This window comes from Amphiprion ocellaris, chromosome 24 (assembly GCF_022539595.1).
Source record: "Amphiprion ocellaris isolate individual 3 ecotype Okinawa chromosome 24, ASM2253959v1, whole genome shotgun sequence".
NCBI classification, from domain to species: domain Eukaryota; kingdom Metazoa; phylum Chordata; class Actinopteri; family Pomacentridae; genus Amphiprion; species Amphiprion ocellaris.
The window spans coordinates 4,321,252-4,343,023 of NC_072789.1; the positions used below are offsets into that span (position 1 = coordinate 4,321,252).

Here is a 21,772-nt window from a genome sequence, read left to right on the forward strand (position 1 = left end):
AAAATAGCAGTGAAAAGTTTTGGCTTTTGTCCCGTTAATACATATTTACATATCACATTGTGTAATTTCCGCTGAAATCGATATTTTGCAATATTTGATGTTTGCCTTTGAAATTGTGCAATGCAGCGTCTTCATACCGGCGATTATTTTGACTGAAGACCATGATTCATTGAGAAAATATGCCAAGTCTGCCGCAGTACATTTACACAACCTTCAATCTGATACTTCACTGTTATCTAACCTCTCAGATTTGAACTGTTTTTAAATTATGTCTCTGCCTCGGAAGATCATAAATTTGTTCTTCCAATTATAATGGTTGTAATGCCCTCCTGCACATGACAAAACTGCCCAACTGCTCTCTCAGTAGACTGTGGTTGCACTGGGCAGCTGCCAGGTGTGAATGCGTTTAACTGCATCAATGTAAGACTAGCTGAAAAAAAGAACATATGTGCTCAGCAAAAAAAATCTTCCCGGGATACATAGAGGTTAAAAAAAACCTCAAACTCCTCTCTTGTTTCTACCCTCACTTTCCTCTCTCTCCACTTTTTCCTCTCAAACCTTTTCCTCTCTGTTCCCTCGACTCTCTCTCTCTTTACCTGTCACTTTCTCATCCCTCCTACCCCTCTCATCTTTCTCATCCACCACTCTGCACAGCTGCGCCCTCTATTCATTTGTCTCCAGTGTCTCTTTTCTCTTACTTCTATTGCTCCTGTACCCTCTTTACGCCTTTCACCCATCGCTTCCCACTGTCGCTCACTACATTTATCATTTTACATATCTGACCTTCTGTTTTTTTAATTAGAAACAAGTGTGAGTAAACTTTTCTTTCCGTCTACAGCAGACGTTTCCAGTCAGCCAGGGCCTGGGTTCCAGCACAGGTCTGAGCTACACGCCTTACCTGACCCCGATGTCCCACAGCATGAGCCTGGTGCCCACAGACATCCTGCCCAGCACCCCCGTTATCGTCCCCGGCAGCCCGCCCGTCTCCATGACCGCCGGCTCCTCCTCCAACCAGAAACTTCTGCGTACTGACAAACTGGAGGTGACCCAAACCAATTAAAAAGTCCTCACGCTTGTAAACAAAACCAGCATGGCGGCTAATTATAGTTAATGTTCTCTTTGAGGTTGTGGAGTGTAATTATGGCAATGTGTTAATGTGATTAGGTGTGATGGGTGTGAATGAGATGAAAGATTGAATGTGCATCTTTTATAGCTCCGGAGCATTTGCAGGACAAACAGTGGCCTGTGTTTTATTATACAATAGTTAAAAAAAAACAAGTGTACTGTCTCTGAAGTCTTTCTGCACAAGAAAACAATAAAACTGAATACTAACTGCCACACCACAGGAAAACAACACACCTTGAACCTTTAAATCACAAGTAACTTTCAAGTTTAAATTGACTTTTTAACCCTGGAAGACCCAAAAAATGCATCTTAAAAAAGAACAAAATAAATATAAATCATATATATATATATATATATATATATATATTTTTTTTTTTTTTTTTTTTTTTTAAATTTTTATTTTTTTTTTAAATATAGAAAAAAATGGAAAAAATATAATACAATATAACAAAAATATATATAAATCCAAATATAAAAAAAATGAAGAACAAATTTAATAAAATAAATCTAAACAAAATTGTATGTATATGTACACAATGGAAAATAATAAAATAGAAAATAATAATAATAATAATGATAATAATAAAACTGAAGTTGTATTTTTGTGACAGTGGGTTTCACAGTGTTAAATGCAGCTACTTACAGAGGAAATAGCCCCAGACAAGGACCTGAAAGGATAAGCAAGTTCTTAGCATTCAGGTTATTAAGCAAGTAATTAATAATATGAATAAATACATTCAGAAGTTGCCTTGGAGTAAACCCAAATAAGCAATATGGGTGTATAAAATGGTAGAAAAATATTAAATCTCACCTCACGATTCTTTAATTTAAAAAATTTGGAATTGCAGTAACTGTTTTATGCTACCAGATATCTTAGTTTTGTCTGTACTGTGTTTTCATTTTGGAGTGAAAGCTTTAAAATACACAGAAAAAGTTTTTTTTTTAATTCTAAATAGCACTATTAGGCTCAGTACCTTTACAGTAACCTTATCCTTGAGCTTCTATACCTTACAGAAATAATTAACGCTTGTGTAAGAGACATGATGCATACAAATGAGATGGTGTGTTTACAGTGATTTAAATTGGAAACTGCCAGACGGCCACAGTTAAACTGGGACAGTTACAACAACTTCAACAACAACTTCAACCTCCGTCTGCCCCCCTGGCAAACAACGCTGAATGAGAATAGCTCGGTGATTGTGAAAGGAGCGCATGAGGAGGAGTTTGGGCTTCTTTTTTTTTCCGCTACATTTATAAAGATAAACAATAATCTCCCCAAGACCTGGAGGTGATGCGTAGGTGTGTGCCTGTATGTGTTTTTCTGCCGGAGTGCTATCACTTAGCAACTGAATGAAGCAGGCTCTAATGAAACAGTATCCCTCTGAGACACTTATATACTCCCACACAAAGCCATCATGTGCGTGCTCACATGTATGTGTATGTGCTGCAGTTTTTTGTGTGCTTTATTGTTGAGTCTACATCTGTGTGTTTCTGCATGTGTGTCTCGGTCCCAGAGTGAAAGTCAAAAGCAGATCCCCCTGTGTTTAGGCCCAAACACAGATCGGTTCAGTGATTCCACAATCATTTGAGTTTAACTCACACCGAGTCCAAAACTCATTTATAGTCTGTTAAATGAATACATTCAATGCCTTTTGTGTGCACTTGGATATTTCACAGATTTTTCCAGAAAAGATCTGCAGCAGAATAGCATGTTTGAATGGGTTTCTTCCTGCTTTTGCTTGCTCCCTTGTTATACACCACAACAGCCACAACATTAACCCTCGTGTCGTCCTGTGGGTCAAAACTGACCCGTTTTAAAGTTTGAAAATGTGGAAAAATATATATATTTTCACAGTGAAACTTCTAATGTCCACATTTTCAGCAATTTTGGGAACTCTTTGAACATTTTTTGGTGGGAAAAGAAGAAATGTTAAAAATGTTTCTTCAGAACATTCACAAAAAAATCAACCAAAATCCAGCGAATTTCGCTGGATTTTGGTTGGTTTTTTGGTGAATGTTCTTTAAGAAAATATTAGAAGTTTTACTGATATATATGTAATCACTTTAGATATTTTTACTCATTTTTTGGAAGATTTTTACTCATTTTTTGAATATATTTACAAGAATTTTCTTGCCAGATTTGGAGAATTTTTTAAAATAATACTTTTAAGGGAAACTTAAGGAATTATCGGAATTTTCTTCCTGAAGTTTTTGCAAATTTTCAGAAATTTGCTGAATTTTTTTGCAGATTTTTTTTTTTTTTTTTCAGACAAGGAAACAATATTTTTTGGTGCCCGTAAATGAGGACAACAGGAGGGTTAAAACCACCTGCCTAGTATTGTGTAGGTCCCCCTCAGGTCCTGTAGGGTGCAGGATGAGGTTTTCTGTGGCTCTGGCTTGTTCCAGCACATCCCACAAATGCTCGATTGCGATCTGTGGAGGTTTTTTTTTGCCATGTTCCTCAACCTGTTCCTGCTGGGGAAGGCGCTGGTCTGTAGCAACGTTTAGGTGGTTGGTACATGTCAAAGTAACATCCACATGAATGCCAGGGCTTCCCAGCAGATCATTGTAACGAGATGATCAATGCTATTCACTTTAACTATCAGTGGTTAAGATAAGATCTACTTTAGTCATCCCGGAGGAAATTATTTTGCCAGAGTACAATAAACAATAAACAAAGGTTAGTGGAATATACACAATTACACAGTTAGTAGTAAAATCGAAATAACAAATAATATAAAGTACAAAATGCAACGTACAGACATATGCAAAGGTTATAATGTTGTGGCTAGTTGTTTGAATCATTGCCAGTTTTAGTCGTAATATATTAATGACCATAGAAATGTCTATACAGTATTTCACAGGCTTTTTAATATTGCACTATATGTTATCTTTAAGTCACTGTCACGCTTGTCACACAACACTCACATACCACATGAAGAGCAGCAGCAGCAGGAGCATAGTTTAATCTTTTCTGCCTTTTATTGTACAGATATTCATGTACAAGAACATTGTACTCAGTAATAGAAATGTAACACATTATCTTGTCAGTTCCAGACTGCCTGTCAGAAATCCTATATGAATGTATTTCAAAAAAAGACAAAAAAAAACAACAAAAACAAGACAAAATATTCCAAAAATGAGACACAAAATGACAAAAGAACAATGAGCAGTCTAGTATTTTACTTTATGATCAAAACAACTTGAAATTATTTTAAATTTATAGTTTTACAAATTTGCATTTTACAGTTAATGTCTTGTCTGTAATTTTTACACTTTACAAAGTCGTCCCGCAGGCCGGATTGGACCCTCTGGAGGGCCAGTTTTGGCCCACGGGCCGCATGTTTGACACCCCTACTTTATGTGATTCTGCTCATTTTGTGTATTCACACTTTCTGTATGTTTCTGTGCATTTCTTTGTCTTCTCTCTCTGCATGCGTGTGTCCGTCTCTGTGTCCGTCCTCATGGCTCTCCTGCTCCCAGGTTTGCCGCGAGTTCCAGCGGGGCAACTGCGCCCGGGGCGAGACGGACTGCCGCTTCGCCCACCCCAGCGACAGCCCCATGATCGACACCAGCGACAACACGGTCACCGTCTGCATGGACTACATCAAGAGCCGCTGCTCGCGTGAGAAGTGCAAGTACTTCCACCCCCCGGCCCACCTGCAGGCCAAGATTAAGGCCGCCCAACACCAGGCCAACCAGACAGCTGTGGCTGCACAAGCCGCCGCCACAGCTGCAGCCATGGTGAGCGCTACGGCACTACAGCCCACTTACTGGGTCTGGTGACTACACAGTGGCAGAGAAGGAAAATCACCAGTGTATTTGTATTTGTGAGCAGATTTCACTACTTTTTAGAGTGCTTGTAGAGAAATTTTATGACATCTCTATACAGGATAGAGCTTTTATTGTGAAGTCATGAAAGACTTTTTATGCAGAGACATTAATATATACAGAGACACTTAATAAAAAGGAATACGAGCACAGGGGTTCAGGTAGAAACCTGCTGACTGTTTAAGCCCCACAATAGCAATTTCTGTTTTTGCAAGTAGTGTTTTTCAGACGTATAGGCTCACTGAATACACACTCATCTTGACTTACACACTATTTTGCTGATGACGACACCTACAGTGACATAAAAAATGTGGAGCACTGCTTTATTACTGTACAAAAAGAAACATACCCACCTCTGCCGGTTTATTCCAGTGAACTCCAGTGTACAATTCACCAACAATAGTCATCCCCAAAGAGAGGCCGTTGTGAACAATAAGCAGGGTTTAGCGAGAACCTAAACACGCCGGTATAACGCCGCAAAGAACAATCTGTTATTATCTCTCTGCAGTCCTCTTTTATTTTCCAATGCCCTTGGTTCATACAGAGACAATATGTCGGCTCACCACCCCACACCCCCATCCCACACCGCTGCTCTCAGTGATAAGTGCGGTTCTCTGCAGATCAGTGTAAATTGAATCTGGGATGGATGAGGATGTAGCATCGTGGATGGTGGGGGGGCGGGGTGGGGGGATTACCCTCCTTTAGTTGGTCTTTAGTTGGAAAAATCCCCCAGAAAGGTGGACAGACAGACGGTTAGAAGAGTTTGGCTGTTTCCCCACCTCTCTCACCCTCTTCCCTTCCCCCTCCTCCCTCCAGGCTCTGAGTGGCTTCTTTTGAATGCTCCTTTGGCTACTGCACTCGCACACCTTTTTTTACTGCACCAGTGTGCTGACTGACTTTTTCCCCCTCTCCATGGCATGGGCATGCTTTATGCACCTACCTCTCATTGGCTGGCTCCCATCGCTGCTTGCTCCTCCCTCTCCTTCCTCTATGAGCACCACAGTGGTGGATGATAAGACAACTGTGAGGTTAGCTGTGTTTGTGCACGTGCTAGCGACTGCATGGAAGATGGAAAACACCGACGAATTAAACAGGCATAGATAAAAGACAGGCCGAGACCCCGAGGCACTATAACTTGATGTTGACCTGACAATGTTGTTTTCTTAAAGGTACAGCGTGTACCTTAGCGCAGCCGCTTCCCCGTCAGGTACACAATGTCTTGTCAAACAGAAAGATTTAGTTTATGTTCCCGCTGTATTCTCCTTGCAGTCCTATCCTTTGTACTCCTCCTATGTTCCTCATGGTTTATCAACTTTATGACCCAATTCCCAAAGTACCTTCAGCAGTAACAATCTGTGCGAGAGGTGAGCAGGGTTAACCTTAGGACAATGACTTGTTTAGTCAGCACCTTTAATCCAATTTTCTTTTAGCCCTTTTATTGAAGCAGAGACCCATAAAACCTGTATTGCTGCACTGCTGCAAATAGGTAATATCATTATCCATGATTCACTTTTTTTTAAAAGCAAATAGAGTAAAGCATACCGTAGATAAGGTTACACATTAGCCGATACGGTTAGAGTAAGAAGATCCTTTTTCCGAGGTTATATTGTTTTACTGTGCCACATTATGTTGCTTTGCCATGCTGTGATCTTCTTCCCCATCGCAAGTCAAATGCAGTCATCTTTGCTTTTCATGCCACTTTAATAGACCATCTTCCATTTGAACTAACCACACTGTTGAAGTCTGTTAACTCTGCAGTGCATCAGCAATGCATTGTTGCTCTTTAATAGGATCTATACCAGTAGAAAATCCACATACATGAAGCAAGAGGCTTGTGCATGGACCTTTCTAAGTGCTGTGGTCATCACATCCATGTCATCTTTTTTTTTTCTTCTCAGCAGTGACATCAAATATCAGGACATTTTTAATAATAACTTAGGTTAGCTTCCGACTAATCTTACATAAAGCTGTGCTGTATTTGCTTTTAGATTTTAAGATATTTTAGGGGTAATCCAGAGGAATTTAAGAATAAACAGAGCTCCACATTCTGTTATTAAACTTGCCTCACATCGTGTCACCTCCCCGAGTTCATCGATCACACTAAAAAGCCACATGATTCAGTTGGAGGATTTGCATCAACCCTGCAGAAAAGGATGTGACCGTTGAGCTACTTTTTTGTTCGGATTGTTAGCACTAATTATTGTAGCTGCCACAATGGAGACAGCACTTCAACAGCCTCGAATGTAATTGTGCTAATATGTAGTTTAAAACGTGCCTGGTTCTTGGTGCCGGTTGTGAGGGCAGAGTTTACTAAAATGAGGGGCTCACATCCCAATCTGTTGTTGGACGTTTCTCAGGCCCAAAACCACTTCACATCATCCACCGTAGAGTACTCCAGGAGCACTGTAACTGTTGTGTGTGTAGTCGTACTTTTATACAGATCTCACATGAAGTGTCAGCCCAGTATTGATAGTCTGTTTACCATACTGCTTTTTGTTCATGCATAGATATTTTAAAACTTGTTCAGACATAGTTGATGTTACTTACTAAATGCTTTCCCAGTAGTGTTGAAGTACATCATAGACTCTTGCTTTTTTAACCAAAGGTTAATGTAGAGGCTTTTTTTTTTTGGCTTTTGTACTAATTCAAAAAAGTAGCAATGTTTCTTTAAAGTAAACAAAACAGATTTTTGTTTATGTGCATGCCTATTGTTTTGTATGTGGTATACTTGCATTCAGATTATTTTTGTTTTTGTTTTTTTCCTTCTCACCTATCCACAATGCAATGCTGTCCCCCATGACGCACCTCTGCTTGCTGTTACCTGTATGTTAATACGCTTGAATCCCATTGGCCCACTGCCATCATGTGCTCGCTGCCTGCTAATTAAAGACTCAGTCGACTGCCAAAGCAATGAAGCGACCCCTCGAGGCAACTGTAGACCTGGTACTTTGACCTTTCACCTTTTGCTTTGCATGTAGCTTCTTTAATTGTACTGTAGCCACTCACAAAAATTTAATTTGGCTCTTTTGTTTTTTGTGAAACCCTGTAAGACACTTAAATGTATAAATATTTATCATTTACGATCACCAAGTGGCAACTCTTAGAATGTTTTGTACATTTATTACCTGAAAAACGTAATGCTAAAGTAACTCCAGCTATCACTCTACTTTCTTTAATGTGTTGTTGATTGCCTTGCTATGGTGTAGTTTCTCATTGTCCTTGTGATAGTTACAGCAAGTTTCCATTTTTGCCTTGTTGTGCTGTGCATAGACGAATAACAGATGTAGAAAATATTAGTGTTGGCTTGTGTGAGTATACAGTTCAAATCTACTGTGCTTCTGTTGTGTGTGTGTTTTCGGTGGCTAGGCGTTTCCCCACGGCGTCCTCCAGCCCCTACCAAAGAGACCAGCACTTGAGAAGAGCAACGGAGCGAGCTCCCTGTTCAACCCCAGTGTTTTGCACTACCAGCAGGCGCTGGCCAACGCACAGCTCCAGCAGCCCGCTTTCTTTCCCACAGGTAAGAGCTCCCAGTCGATGCACACACCTACAGGTAGAAGCACTCAGGTATTCATAGCATGCACACCAACACACAGGTAAACCCTTAACCTTCGTGTCGTCCTGCGGGTCAAAATTGACCCGTTTTAAAGTTTGAAAATGTGGGGAAAAAAAATATTTTCACAGTGAAACTTCTGATGTCCACATTTTCAACGTTTTTGGGAAATCTTTGAACATTTTTTGGTGGAAAAAAGAAATGTTAAAAATGTTTCTTAAGGACATTCACAAAAAAATCAACCAAAATCCAGCAAATTTCCCTGTATTTTGGTTGATTTTTTGTGAATGTTCTTAAAGAAAATATTAGAAGTTTTCCTGATATATATGTAATCACTTTAGATATTTCTAGGAGTTTTTGGAAGGTTTTTACTCATTTTTTGAAAATATTTACAAGAATTTTCTTGCCAAATTTGGGGGATTTTTTTTTAAATAAAACTTTTAAGGGAAACTTTTAAGGAAATATTGGAATTTTCTTCCTGAAGGTTTTGCAAATTTTTTGAAATTTGTGGGATTTTTTTGCTGAAATTTTGGATTTTTTTCAGACAAGGAAACAATATTTTTGGTGCCTGTAAATGAGGACAACAGGAGGGTTAAAATTTTCCTCTGTCTATCATAAAGTGATCTTTTTAGACTTTTACATGCTTACAGAGACACACTCTCTTTATTATTTACATTTGTTTGGTCTCACGTTTCTTTTAGAAATACATTAATTTGACTGATGCGTATAAAAAGTTCCACTGTGATTTTGTGTGCGAGCATTTTTACTATTCCCCCGTGCCATCCCTAAACTTTGATCTCCTGCCTGCTAATATAAACATGTAATTGCTGCCAGGTGGAAAAGCAGCGCAGGCTTTGATCAGAGCAATAAAAGATATGATATATCACCACATAAATATGACACACCAGCCAGCAAACTCTGGAAGAATGTTTAGGCCCCACTTTGGAGGACAAAACTGTACAAGAACGCACATTTTCAGCGTGTATTTAATCTGTCTTGACAGATGCTGATATTGAAAATTTTTTTTTAAATTAATTTAAAATTAATTCAGGTCTTCTCCATCATTCCTCTCCAGTTCTTTCCCCGCAACAAAACACTCTCACTGTCTGCTCGTCACACAGAGACTAACAGTAGCTTCAAGGCCCTCGGGTCGCCCGCTAAGTGAGTTAACTGCAGCTAATACGGAAGCCTGTAGCCACACTCATGAGTCATGAGGATAAGACTGCTAGCCCTCACTCTCCTTACTACCTGCTCTTTTTGTCTCCCTTGGTTTGAGATGCCTCACGGCCCTTCATCCCTCCCTCCCTCCGTTTCTGTGTGTGGGAAGTAGCCCTGGGTCAAAGTCATGTGTGCAAATCAAATTTTTTTTTTTTTGTTTGTTTTTTACTAATCTGTTAAGTTTCAGATGGGTGGGGTTTCTCCACAATGTAAAAGACTGAGGAAATTTGGATTCATGAGTGTATTTGTTAGCTGTAAACCCTACCTATCTTCATTTGATCCAAATCTGAATGGAAGCCTGTGCACATCATTCTGCTGACGCTGCATGATGCTGCAGTATTACTCTCTCTGTCATTAGTTCCTTCTTTTTTATACTGTAACTGACTTTTATTTAGTTTGATTATTTGTTAGTTGCAGGATTTTGTGTTTAAACTTATGAGAAAGTGCTGTAGCTGCACCGAAATGTCCAGTCAAGTGTGAGAATTTGGCTACTTGTGGATTAATTGAAGCGTGTAGCAACTTTATAAAAGGCTGGAGCCAATTTTACTTGTACAACATGTGCAGTTTTATTTAAATGTGTACCAAATCAATGCTCTCTTTCCTTTAGAAACACTCAGTAAAGATGGAAACAGTATAAATTAGGGGTGTCAAACTCATTTTAGTTCAGGGGCCACATTCGGCCCAGTTTGATCTCCAGTGACCAGTTAAATCCAGGCATAATAAACAATAAATAACCACAACTCCAACTTTTTCCTTTGTTTTAGTGCAAAAAAGTACATTCTGAAAATGTCCACATTTACGGAATTATCTTTTGGCCAAACATTATGAACAACCTGAAATTTGTTAAGAAAAATAAGTTCAGTTTCAGCAATATTATGCCTCAGTTTATCATTTATACATTACAACTTACAGATCACAGAGTGTCTACAGTCATCTGGAACTGAATAATGTAGTCTTTTACGTTATGATCAAAACGATAAAGTTGAACAAAAAAAAGACAAAAAACAACAAAAACAAGCTGAAATGTTACAAAAATGTGATGCAAAATTACAAAAAATGGGAAAAATGACACGAAACAAAAGAGACAAAAAATTTGACAAAAAAGTTGCAAAGCGACAAAAAATGGACAAATGACAAAAATGAGACAAAAAATTTCACAAATGACCCAACGATACACAAAGCAATGAATAAAGCGAAAGACAAAATGACAAAAATAAGACAAAAAAACACAAGCAAGACAAAAAGGAAACACAAAATGACAAAAGTCACACAAAAAAAACAACAAAAGCAAGTCAAAATATGACAGAAATGACACAAAATGATGAAAGAACAATGAGCAAGCAAGAAAGAAAATGACCAAAAAAAATGAGACAAACTGCACAAAACAATAAAAGAAGAGTCAAAAAGTTAGACAAAAAAGTTACAAAGTGACAAAAAAATGAACACGAGACAAAAAAAATGACAAAAGCGAGAAACAAAGTGACAAAAACGACACCCAAAACAATGAATAAAGCAAAACATAAATGACAAGAATGAGACAAAAAACAAGCTGGACAAAAATGAGAAACAAAACGACAAAAACATGAGACATTCGATAAAAGTCAGACAGAAAAACACAAAAAAACAAAAATAATATTATAAAAATAAGACAAAAAATGACAAAAGAGCAATCTAGTGTTTTACTTTATGATCAAAACAACTTGTCATGGTCTAGAAATTATTTTAAATTTATAGTTTTGTAAATTACCAATTTGCAGTTAATGTCTTCTCTGTGATTTTTACACTTTACAAAGTTGGGCCGGATTGGACCCGGTTTTGGCCCGCGAGCCACATGTTTGACACCCCTGGTTTGAAGTAAATAAAGCACGTATTATAAGTGTTAACACATGACTGATTTTTCACCATTTCTGTGTATGTTAGCTTGCTTTAGCTGCAGTAAACAATATTTTCTCACTAATACAGTTTGTGAGTTCCTCTGCTTGCTTCCATCGTAATTAGCCGACATCGCTACCGAGTGAAGTCTTTTTTTTTTGTCTTGTCTAACCTTGTTGTTCTCCTCCCTCTCGATTAACCCATTTATTTCCTCCTCTCTCTCTCTCTCTCTCCCCCTGTCTGTCTCCCTTCTCCTCTCTGTCTTTCTCTGCATGAACACAACAGGGTCAGTCTTGTGCATGACTCCTGCTAGCAGTCTTGGTAGGTCCTGAGCTTCCCATTGCTCTCTCACACACACTTGTCTGATTTAGGTTGGGGTTTTTTTTTGAAGGGGGCGGGGGGTTGTTGTGGGATGAGCGGGCAAAATCTGCAGCCCTCGCAGGTGAGACAAAATGTGATGAAACTTTATAAAATGTGCTCAAACTACCCATTACTTTGATGTCCATTTTGTGTCACCTGAAAGAGCTGTGACTTTCAGTTCTTGTTTCCCTACTGACTGACTTTCTTGCTAATGACTGTTTATGATTAATGTGGATAATAAAGTATTGCAGACTGATCTGTTCTTAAGCTGTAGGATAGCTTCTTGTCTGTTTGCTGTGCTGTGTTGATCAGGAAATTTAAATCAGTTTCCCAGAGAAGTTACACACAACTAGAGCATTTGTCTCCGCCAAAAACGGGATGGGAATTACAAAAAAAAACAATGAATGATGATTTATAAAGAAATTTTACAACAATCCACCAGAACCATAAGTTTTTGGCCTGTGCGGTGAAGTAGCCGCCTTGATTTATGGATTACAAAACTCAAAATTCCCACCCCCTGCTGCCAAAAGTGTCATCGATTCATCGTAATTGGTGTTATTTGTGCCCCCTTAACTTCTCTGGGAAAAACAGCAAACTGATTTTCCGTATAAATTTCCTTACTTGTGATTGTAATCAGCTTCTCTCCTCTTGTTTTTTTTTTTGTTTGTTATTTTTTCTCCCATGCTCTCTTCTTTTTTTTCTTTCTTTCTTTCTGTCCTCCTTGCTTTGCATTGTGAATGGTTGCATGCCATCTGCCGGTGTAACCCTAACGATGGCTTGCTGGCTCTCTGTAACATCCGCCACCACCACCATCAACAACAACAACAACAACAATAATCGATACCGTCTACACGCACACAAACACATCAACTGTTACCATGGTTACCACAATGCTCCACCGACCTGTCCATCGCTGCCACCTCCTCCCCTCTCCCCTCCTTCCCTCCCATCTCCCCCTTTCCTACCCTCAAAACAAAGTCCCAATGATGTACAGTGCTACGCCTGCTACTGTCTCTGCAGCAACAACTCCTGCCACAAGTGTCCCCTACGCAGCAACAGCACCAGCCAATCAGGTTTGCTCCTTTTAAAGCTTTCTTTCATCAGTCCCCGGAGCTCTGAATAAGTACTGCCTTCTAATAGCGAGCTGCAATAACCTGCAGCTGAGCCTTAGCCCACGCCCAGCCCCTCCCCGTCCGTCCATGCGCCTGCACGGGGCGAGCTCACGCTGGCACCAAAGCCTGTATGTGGGCGTTTTCCAGCCAACATAAAGCAAAAAGGGGGCTACCTGAGCAAGCCGGTGCCAGTGCAATGCATCAAAAAGAAAAAAAAAGAAAAATCCATCCCCAACAAGCACTTCTTCAGAGCTCCCACATTTGCAAGTAGTAGTTGTGTTGTGTTGCACTACTTCCTGGTTTTGTTTTTGCATGTTCTGTTTTAAGTTTTATTTTCCACTTTTTTCTCGTTGTTGTCGAATAAGCCTCTCCATCTGCAGCAGGGGCGTCATCTGTACCGCTTGTGTGCTACGCAAACACACGCATCCAAGCAAACACATACAGGCAATTTCTGTTCTTAACAGCCGCTGTGTTGGAGCTCTTCCTGTTTGCACTTTTACCTTTTTACCTTTCCTTGGGTTGTAGGATAAAAGGGGAGGATAAATCAAGTGAGGAAACGGTTCTAGGCTACGCTTGTCGGAGGGAGACAGACGTAGGGAAAATGATCACAGAAGCTGTCTAAATATGGCCTGTGATCGGCGGCTCTACTGTTGCTGCGTGTCAGCAGGAGCCAGGGAAGCAGGGCCAGGTTTGAATGCCAGAGTGACGCATGTGTGCCCCATTTTAAACCTGGAAATTTTAACACAATGCTGGCACTCTGACCTCACACAGCTGGTAATCATTTACTGGTGGTTCTGTACAGAGGTGTCTTAAGGACACGCAGATGAGAAGTGTTCCATAAGTAGAAGTGGAACTGGAAAACAGTCATGCCATTTTCAGTGAGTGCAAGAAATTTCCACCACAGGGCCTTTAGAAACAGTCTGAATTTAGGAGAACATTCAGCACGCTATTATTATCTCTTTGTATGTGTTGTCTTAAAATAGATGTGTAGAGTAAAATCATACTCGGAACAGTTGTAGGGATCAATAGCGTAATTTTCCATCTGTTTCTGCACCACTTCTTCTCACTGCTTCTGTTTTTTCTGGTCTTCCTGCCTCAGTGTATAGAGAAAATATATTCTAAGTTACAGAATGATGATCAGTCCTTTTTAAAGTAGACAATTTAACACGCAAACAGTGCCTATATACTGGCTGAATCTAAAAAAAAAAAAAAAAATAGAACAAGAAGTCTCTGTTTAGGAAATCAGGGCGTACATTTTCAAAATATAAAAATGATTTGTCCGTGATCCCCTCTTCCATCATTTAGCGAGGCTCTGGTCCCGGTACTTTGTGCTTTATGGCCCCTGATAGGCCAGCAGTGTGTGCACTTCCCGTGAGTCACCGTCTCCTCCTGTAATTGGCATGCAGCAGCAGTAGCATCAGGAAGCAGAGCTGCTCTTTAAAGATGCATGTGGGACAAGGAGCCGGAGAAACACTGACGTCAGCCCTCGCTGTCTGTCTCCGTCTGTCCCCCCGTCTTTCTCCCCCCTCCTCTCCTCAATACGTACACATCGCTGTAGCTAGACACAGTTAACACTTATAAACATCAGCCGTGCTGCATGCAGGACACACCTTGTTTACTACAACCATCTCCATCATATGGTTCTTCAGAAAACACACCCAGACTGTTTTTTTAAAGAGCACATGTCGCTGACGTAACTGTTTTTGCAGAAACCAGTCCCAAACAATCCTGACTTTGTACTAATGCTAGCCGGCTAGCATTAGCTTTTAGCATCTCCTTGATAATCACAATGCTTCTTCAACCTAACTCCTGGACATTTAACTGTGCATTGTGATTTTAGAAACAAATTGAATCAAATCTTTCAGTGGGGATCTGTGTTATTATGTTAAACAAGACTACAAACACACACCCATATGAGGCCAGGATGCTGCAGACATGCTGAGAGGTTCAGAGTCTGGTCAACTCGTGACCCTGTGAACCATTAAGTGACATGATAAGCAGCAGCCAATCACATCCCTCCATATCCCAAGCACAAATTAACCATGTGCTGCCATTGCTGGAGACTGGTGACATCAATACATTGAGATTGTGAAGCTGCAGCGCCCTCTACTGCCAGAATGTTGTATTAGAAACTGTAGGCGATGACTTCAGTTAATGAACTGATGGGAAAATAAGTTGATAGACTCAGGTATAATTACAGATTGTTGTAATCTCTGAGCAGCTCTTCAGCTACAGGATCAGAATTCAGTCTCTCACCTCCCTGCAGTGGGAACCTGCCATTAGTTTTGTCACAGTTATTAAATTAACCCTCGTGTTGTCCTGCGGGTCAAAATTGACCCGTTTTAAAGTTTGAAAATGTGGAATAATATGTATGTTTTCACAGTGAAACTTCTGATGTCCACATTTTCAACATTTTTGGGAAATCTTTGAATGTTTTTGGTGGAAAAAAAGAAATGTTAAAAATGTTTCTTACGAACATTCACAAAAAATCAACCAAAATCCATCGAATTTCACTGGATTTTGGCAGATTTTTTTGTGAATGTTCTTAAAGAAAACCTTAGAAGTTTTACTGATATATATGTAATCACTTTAGATATTTTTACTCATTTTTTGGAAGATTTTTACTCATTTTTTTGAAAATATTTACAAGAATTTTCTTGCCAAATTTGGGGGATTTTTTAAAATAAAACTTTTAAGGGCAACTTTTAAGGAATTATTGGAATTTTATTCCTGAAGATTTTGCAAATTTTCAGAAATTTGGGGATTTTTTTGCTGAATTTTTGGATTTTTTTCAGACAAGGAAACTATTTTTTGGTGTCCGTAAATGAGGACAACAGGAAGGTTAACAAACCACTGAGATCTCAAGGAATTCTAATAACTATCTGATCGTAATCTGTAAAAATAAAAGTAGCACCAATGCTTCAAAGCTCCACCATGATTCTGTAACACCAGTGTGGCTGTGACAGGTGCTGTCTTCTGGGCTGAAACTTGCTGCTCGTATCGCTGCACCAAATCTTTGGCAAGCAGGACCTGCAAACAGTTCTCAGCGTTTGTTTGTACCGTCCTCTCTAGTTAATCCCACCCGTCTGGCACCCTGAAATATTTCCCTACTTCCATACTGCGCTGCACTACAGAGCGGGCTTTTCCTCTCAGCCCAAGCACATCACACGCTCTCCTGCTGTGGTGACCTCCTGTGATGTGTGATGTGACCAGTGGCTTCCATCCTTTGCTGGCCGTCCATTGTCTATTAACAAGCGCCGTGCGGCTTTGTTGTGTGTTGGCTCGCCACCAGCGGCACCCACATGATGGCAGCTCTTCTACCTGTCCTCCATCACCACCCTCAATAGACAATCTCTGTCTCACTTTCTCTCTCTTTCTCTCTCTCTTTGTTGTGTGGTGGATTAGTCTTTATCTCCTAAAGGGAGAATACAGGCAGAGGTGACCAGAACAGGGTCGAATGCTATTTGCGAATACTCGGAAGGTTTTGGTCTTATCTGCATGAAACACCAGGCAGGTGGCGTCACCGCAACTCAACAACTAAGGCAGAATAATACTATCCAGGGACAAATATATATCTGTGTTTGCCTGACCTTTCCAGGATGCTTTTTGTGGTGGTGAAACTCCACTTCACTCCCCTTAAAAATCCATATCGGACAATCCCTACTTTCCAGATGCAATAAGTGCAGTTGACATTTTGCACTTTTACTGATACAAACAAAGGCTACATCCACACAAAAATATCTTCTTTGTAATGTATAGAACTTGTCCTACATTTATGTCCATCATCCACACAATTCAAGAGTTTTAGGATCTTCAAAACCGAGACTTTGAGGAACTATAGTCAACAATCTTGATACTCGCAAACTCTCAGACTTCAAGGCACATTCCCGCTCAGTACGTGAGGGCTTTGGGATGTCTCACTGTCAAATCATCGAGCGCGTGAGGGGTCTCATGGAGGCTTTTCAAAGCTGTCCAATCATCTAAGACCCACTTTTGAAGCATACTGAGCCTTTAATTGGGCAAAGAGGCAAATATTGTTTGATTTTTAGGAGACACCAAGCACAGCAAAACATCAGCTTCATGTCGTTAGATATGTTCTCATGTTATGTTTCCTCATAGCAATGCAGGATTCGTACACGGCCACTTGAAACTAAAATTTCCTCTCGTTCTCCGCTTCTTCTTCTGTGTTCCAGATCATCCTGAAGTAAGCGTTGGGAAGGGAACGGAGTGTCACGAAGCTGCACTAGGAAACCCAAAACAGCCCCTCTGTAAATACTACCTTACCTCTCCCATAGAGGTCCAGCAACCTGCATGCTAAGAGTGTAACACTTCAATTTAACCGTAAGAACTGCAGTGCCGGTGTAACACACACAGAAAAAAAACAACAATATATACTGTATGTATTGCTAGAAAAAAAACTGTTAACACGAAAAAGTCAAAAATATTCTTATGTATAGTACATACATAGCACTATAGAGGTCATTTAACAACCCAGAACACCATGGATCCCCTCTCTCTCTCTCTTGCATATTTATTCTAAAAACCTCTGCACAAAGTTCATCCCTTTGGTTCGTAAAAAAGGAAAATCAGTTTGATTTACACTATATGACACGTATAGTGCTTAACGCTGAAGCGGGAAGAGTGACAGAAAACCCAGGCACAACCACACCTACGCACTCGGCGCTTTCAGGAGGGGTTTTTGCGGTCTTTTGCTTTTTCTCTCTCTCTACAAAGTTGAATGTCCTTGGGGCAGACGGGCTCATGTTTTCTTAATACGACTGTCCCTGCGAAGGGTTCCTCCGTGACCCTCATCTGCCCCAGATGCTGTTAAGATGCCATGTCGAAGCTTACCCTCCCTTCCCCTCCTTCCTCCTTCCCTGCCAACTTTTCATCTCCAGAAACATCTTGCCAAAGTCGCGGCTTGGAAGGAGTCCGCCGAATCAACCTGCCAGAAAGCAGAGCCACATTTAAACACCCCTCCTAATGTTTCTTTTTTTTTTCAAACACAACTCATTCGCCCTTTATTTGTTGTGCTGCTGGGTTCAGATTGGATTTTTTTGGGGGGGACAGGGGGACGACGGCGCCCAGTGTTGACGGAAGATAGTCGTGGCCATTACCCAGAAGCCTAAAGGCTCGGCTCCGTGCCAAGGGCTCAACAAAGCTTGAGGGTTTGTTCCAGACATACCAAGCCTTGTGTGTGTGTGTGTGTGTGTGAGTGTGTGTGTTCGTATCTGGATGGTCTGCCGGCAGACTGGGACTTGAAGTGAGGTCTAAGCAGGTGATGGCAACACCAGGAGAGTTTTCCTCGGGGGGTGCGGGGAGGGATTTAAGTGCTAAGACTTAACAAAAAAAACTGAAAAAAAACAACAAAAAAAAACAGTGCATTTGACGACACACTCGTCAAGCAAAAAGATGACTTGAACTTCGACTGGAGGGCTATCCGTGACCGTCGGTTGTCCTGTCCAACCCTACTATCACCGATAATCCTGTTCCATTTTAGAAAAAAAAAACTGTAGAAGTGCCTAAAAAATGCTCATCAACAACACATCCGAGAGTGTATCACTTAAAAAGTCACACACACAAACAACACCCGGTCGTCAGAAGCCGCATGGACTTTTTTTCCGGGACAAAAAAAACCCCAGACGTTTTGGAAGCAGTTTTCTATCGAACGGCTCATTAACATCACAAGTGACTTAATCGAAAAGAAATTAAAGAAACGACAAATCAAAAAATAGCTTTGTAGAATGTTTGGTGTACCATCGTTTCTTACCATGGTTTGAGTAGTTTACATGAGGAACATGAGTGAGATTAAGAAAAAAAAACGTATTGTAAACTGTGTAATGTATGTAAAAGTGTCTCTTATTTTGAGAGTTTATATTCATGGTTCTAGAAATGTATTCAAAGTTATTTAAAAATTTGTGTCGTGTCTACTATCAAGGTATGTTTGAACCCCGCCCTGACCCTCCACCACCTCCACCACCTGGAACAATCATTCGTTTCTCAGCCAACGTCACAAAAATCTTTCATTTTTTTAACGAACAGCGGCGCGTTTTAACTAAATTTTACTTCCCATTCTCTCAAAATTCTGATGTAATTTCATGGTGCTTGATTAACATCGACAATCCACAATCGTACATTTATTTTCTTCGGTTTCATTCACTTCGATTGTCTTCATTATGATGTGTGTGTAATATTTGTGGAAGGTGGTGAAAGTTCTATTTTGTTGTAATTTATCTTACGTTACTCTTGGTCAAACTTTAGTCGGAAAAACAAACAAAAAAAATGTTGTAAACTATTCTATTTTGAAATGAATGTAATTTATTGAGCTGTGCTACGTTCTGCACGGTTGGTCATTTCAAGGTCTAACCTGTCAGGTCAGCCAATGAGAAGCCGCACACGTCTGAGGGGCGGGGCTTCAAAACCCGCCAATAGGAAAGCTACTGGATCTCTCTTGCCTTCTCATTGATTTAAAAAAACAAAAAGATCACGGGTGTTGCAGTAATGAGCATAGTTATAGAGTTGCTTGTGTTGTTGGACAAAAAAAATGTTTATTGTATAGATGACATTTTACCAAAAAAAGCAAAGAAAATTTCAAAAAAGATGTACTTTTCACTCTAGTATAATAGTATTTCATAACAATATTAAGTTGTTGCTGTGGCAACCAAACGTTGCAATTACTAAAGTTCGGTATTTTTGTAAATGACATTATTGTTCAGTTGATTTTTTTTTGTTTCTTTTTTGCTAGAACACTGTACACAAGGTAGATTGTAAAGAAGATACGAACATTTCTTATTCTTCACTGAGATTATGACAATGACCTAATATTTTCATTAGTGAATAACAGCCTCTATAGTGCTGTGACTGTAACACTTATAGATTTAAAGTCATCAATGTTACATAGATTGCATATAAATATATATAAATATATATATAAGAACTAAATAATCTATAAATTAATAAGCTCAGATGTACAACTCTTCCCCCGACAAAGGACCTCTGGGTTCCACACTTTTATTTGAGGCGTATGTATCACTAGAGTTTAGGATTGCACTTTCATATTGTTTAAAGATCTGTTTTTTCATTTCCTTCAAGGGTTTCCGATCTCTGCGCCATCAATCAAAAGCAGATCCTACATTTTGCATGGGAAAACGATATTTTCTTTTTCTTACTAAAATAATAACGTACTGAATGTTTCCAGTGAAAAAAAATGTCTGTACACAAAAATGTCCCCACGATGCCCTTGTGTATGGAATCCTCTTGAGATGTAATGTTTTGTTTTTCTTTCTTTTATTTTGAAATGTGTTGGCAGTGATGGTAAAATGAAAAAAAAAATGTAAGCACTTTCTGAGCAGTTGGTCAACTGAGCAGACTCAGCTTATCCAAACACTTTGCCTTATCTTGAGTCCATCGTGCTTAAGGTTTTATGTTTTTAAGAGCTCTTATAAATTTTATTGAAGGGACTCCAGCTGGTCTCTCTCTTCTCAAATCCCTTCGGAGTTTCATTTCAGATGTGTATCTTTAAATCGGAAAATCATTTTTTAAGGTTTTAACGTGTGCGTCGCAAGGCCAAAAAGAAAAAGGAGGGTGGCTGCAGCAGAGCGAACAGTCACTTTTGGATCTATAATGACATCTTTTTCGCCCCATTGCCTTACAATGGAAGCGTTTGAAGCGTGTGATCCACAGCTTTAGCCAGCAGAGGGCGCTACACTGGAGACTAACTGGACCGTTGCAGTTTCCCAACAAGACATGAAGACAAATTGACAAAAAAAAAGACCCTCATCGGATTTACAGTTTCAGTGTAATCATTTTTAAATGTATTCTTTTGCATATATTTTGTGCTATTTTATGTTTCTATAGTCAAAAATGTTTCTTTGGTTCCAGCAGGATAGTGTAAAATCTATTGAAAGAAAGAAATAAAGAAAATCAAAGGAATTTGTGTGTCGTCCGGATTTTTTTACACCCCCTCCCCGCATGAGAAGTTTACAGGATTGTAAGTGTGTAAACTGTGGCCCAGCGAGGCTAAACATCCTTTGACTGGAATATCTGTGGTTCAGAGTTTTTATTAGAGAGCCTCTCAGGGGTCCTTCAGTGCTCCCTGAAGCCTTCAAAGTAAACAAACCTCAGATCTTATGGGAAGATTTTGAAGGCTGCTCGCATTTAAGTAGATCCAAGCACTGCAGATTTCAACCGTTTTGCCACAGATGATAAACATGATGATAAGGCCACAGACTGGGACAAGTGAGTGCTTTCTATTATTTATTTTCTATGTCATTTCCTGTTACTGCAGTGAAGCAGTTTCTGAAAAAAAAAGACATGTATATGAGGGGTGATTAATACCACAGTGGCTCAAGATATTTACTGTGTAGTTTACTTATAAATATAATGTTAGTTTCTCTACTCTTTATTATTCAATTCCATTCTATTATATTTATATAGCACCAATTGTTGTCTCAAGACACTTTACAGGACCCATATGCCTGAATTTTCTGAATTTTACTTCCTGTTTACCTATTTAGAGTGAAGCTATTTTATGATGCACGTTGTGTGGGGTTTGATGCACAATGTGTCAAAAGTGACCCATACTCAGTGGAAAATGGGTATCTCTTGACCCATGTCGTGCTTCAAAGGGTTAAATAAGTTTTGCAGAAACAACCTCTGGTAAACCAACAGACGCAAAGTTAGCCACTAACAGGAAACATTTACT

The 21,772-nt window shown here is 39.7% G+C and overlaps 1 protein-coding gene across 16 annotated transcripts in view; it reads left to right on the forward strand.

The window, feature by feature from the left end:
* mbnl2 (muscleblind-like splicing regulator 2) overlaps positions 1-21,000 on the forward strand; it is a 59,441-nt gene extending 38,441 nt beyond the window's left edge. For 5 of the 16 annotated variants that reach the window (XM_023291377.3, XM_023291376.3, XM_035957723.2 and 2 more), the window contains 6 exons: positions 839-1,042; positions 4,609-4,869; positions 7,846-7,899; positions 8,323-8,473; positions 11,882-11,917; positions 17,262-21,000. In XM_023291377.3, the coding sequence (XP_023147145.1) occupies positions 839-1,042; positions 4,609-4,869; positions 7,846-7,899; positions 8,323-8,473; positions 11,882-11,917; positions 17,262-17,386 (831 nt within the window). In that variant the 3' untranslated portion in view covers positions 17,387-21,000. Of the gene's footprint in view, positions 1-838; positions 1,043-4,608; positions 4,870-7,845; positions 7,900-8,322; positions 8,474-9,581; positions 11,150-11,881; positions 11,918-12,934; positions 13,030-17,261 lie in introns of those variants that run through there. The other 11 variants (XM_023291379.3, XM_023291382.3, XM_035957724.2 and 8 more) reach the window with 11 other exon arrangements.
* Positions 21,001-21,772: the final 772 nt, after the last annotated feature.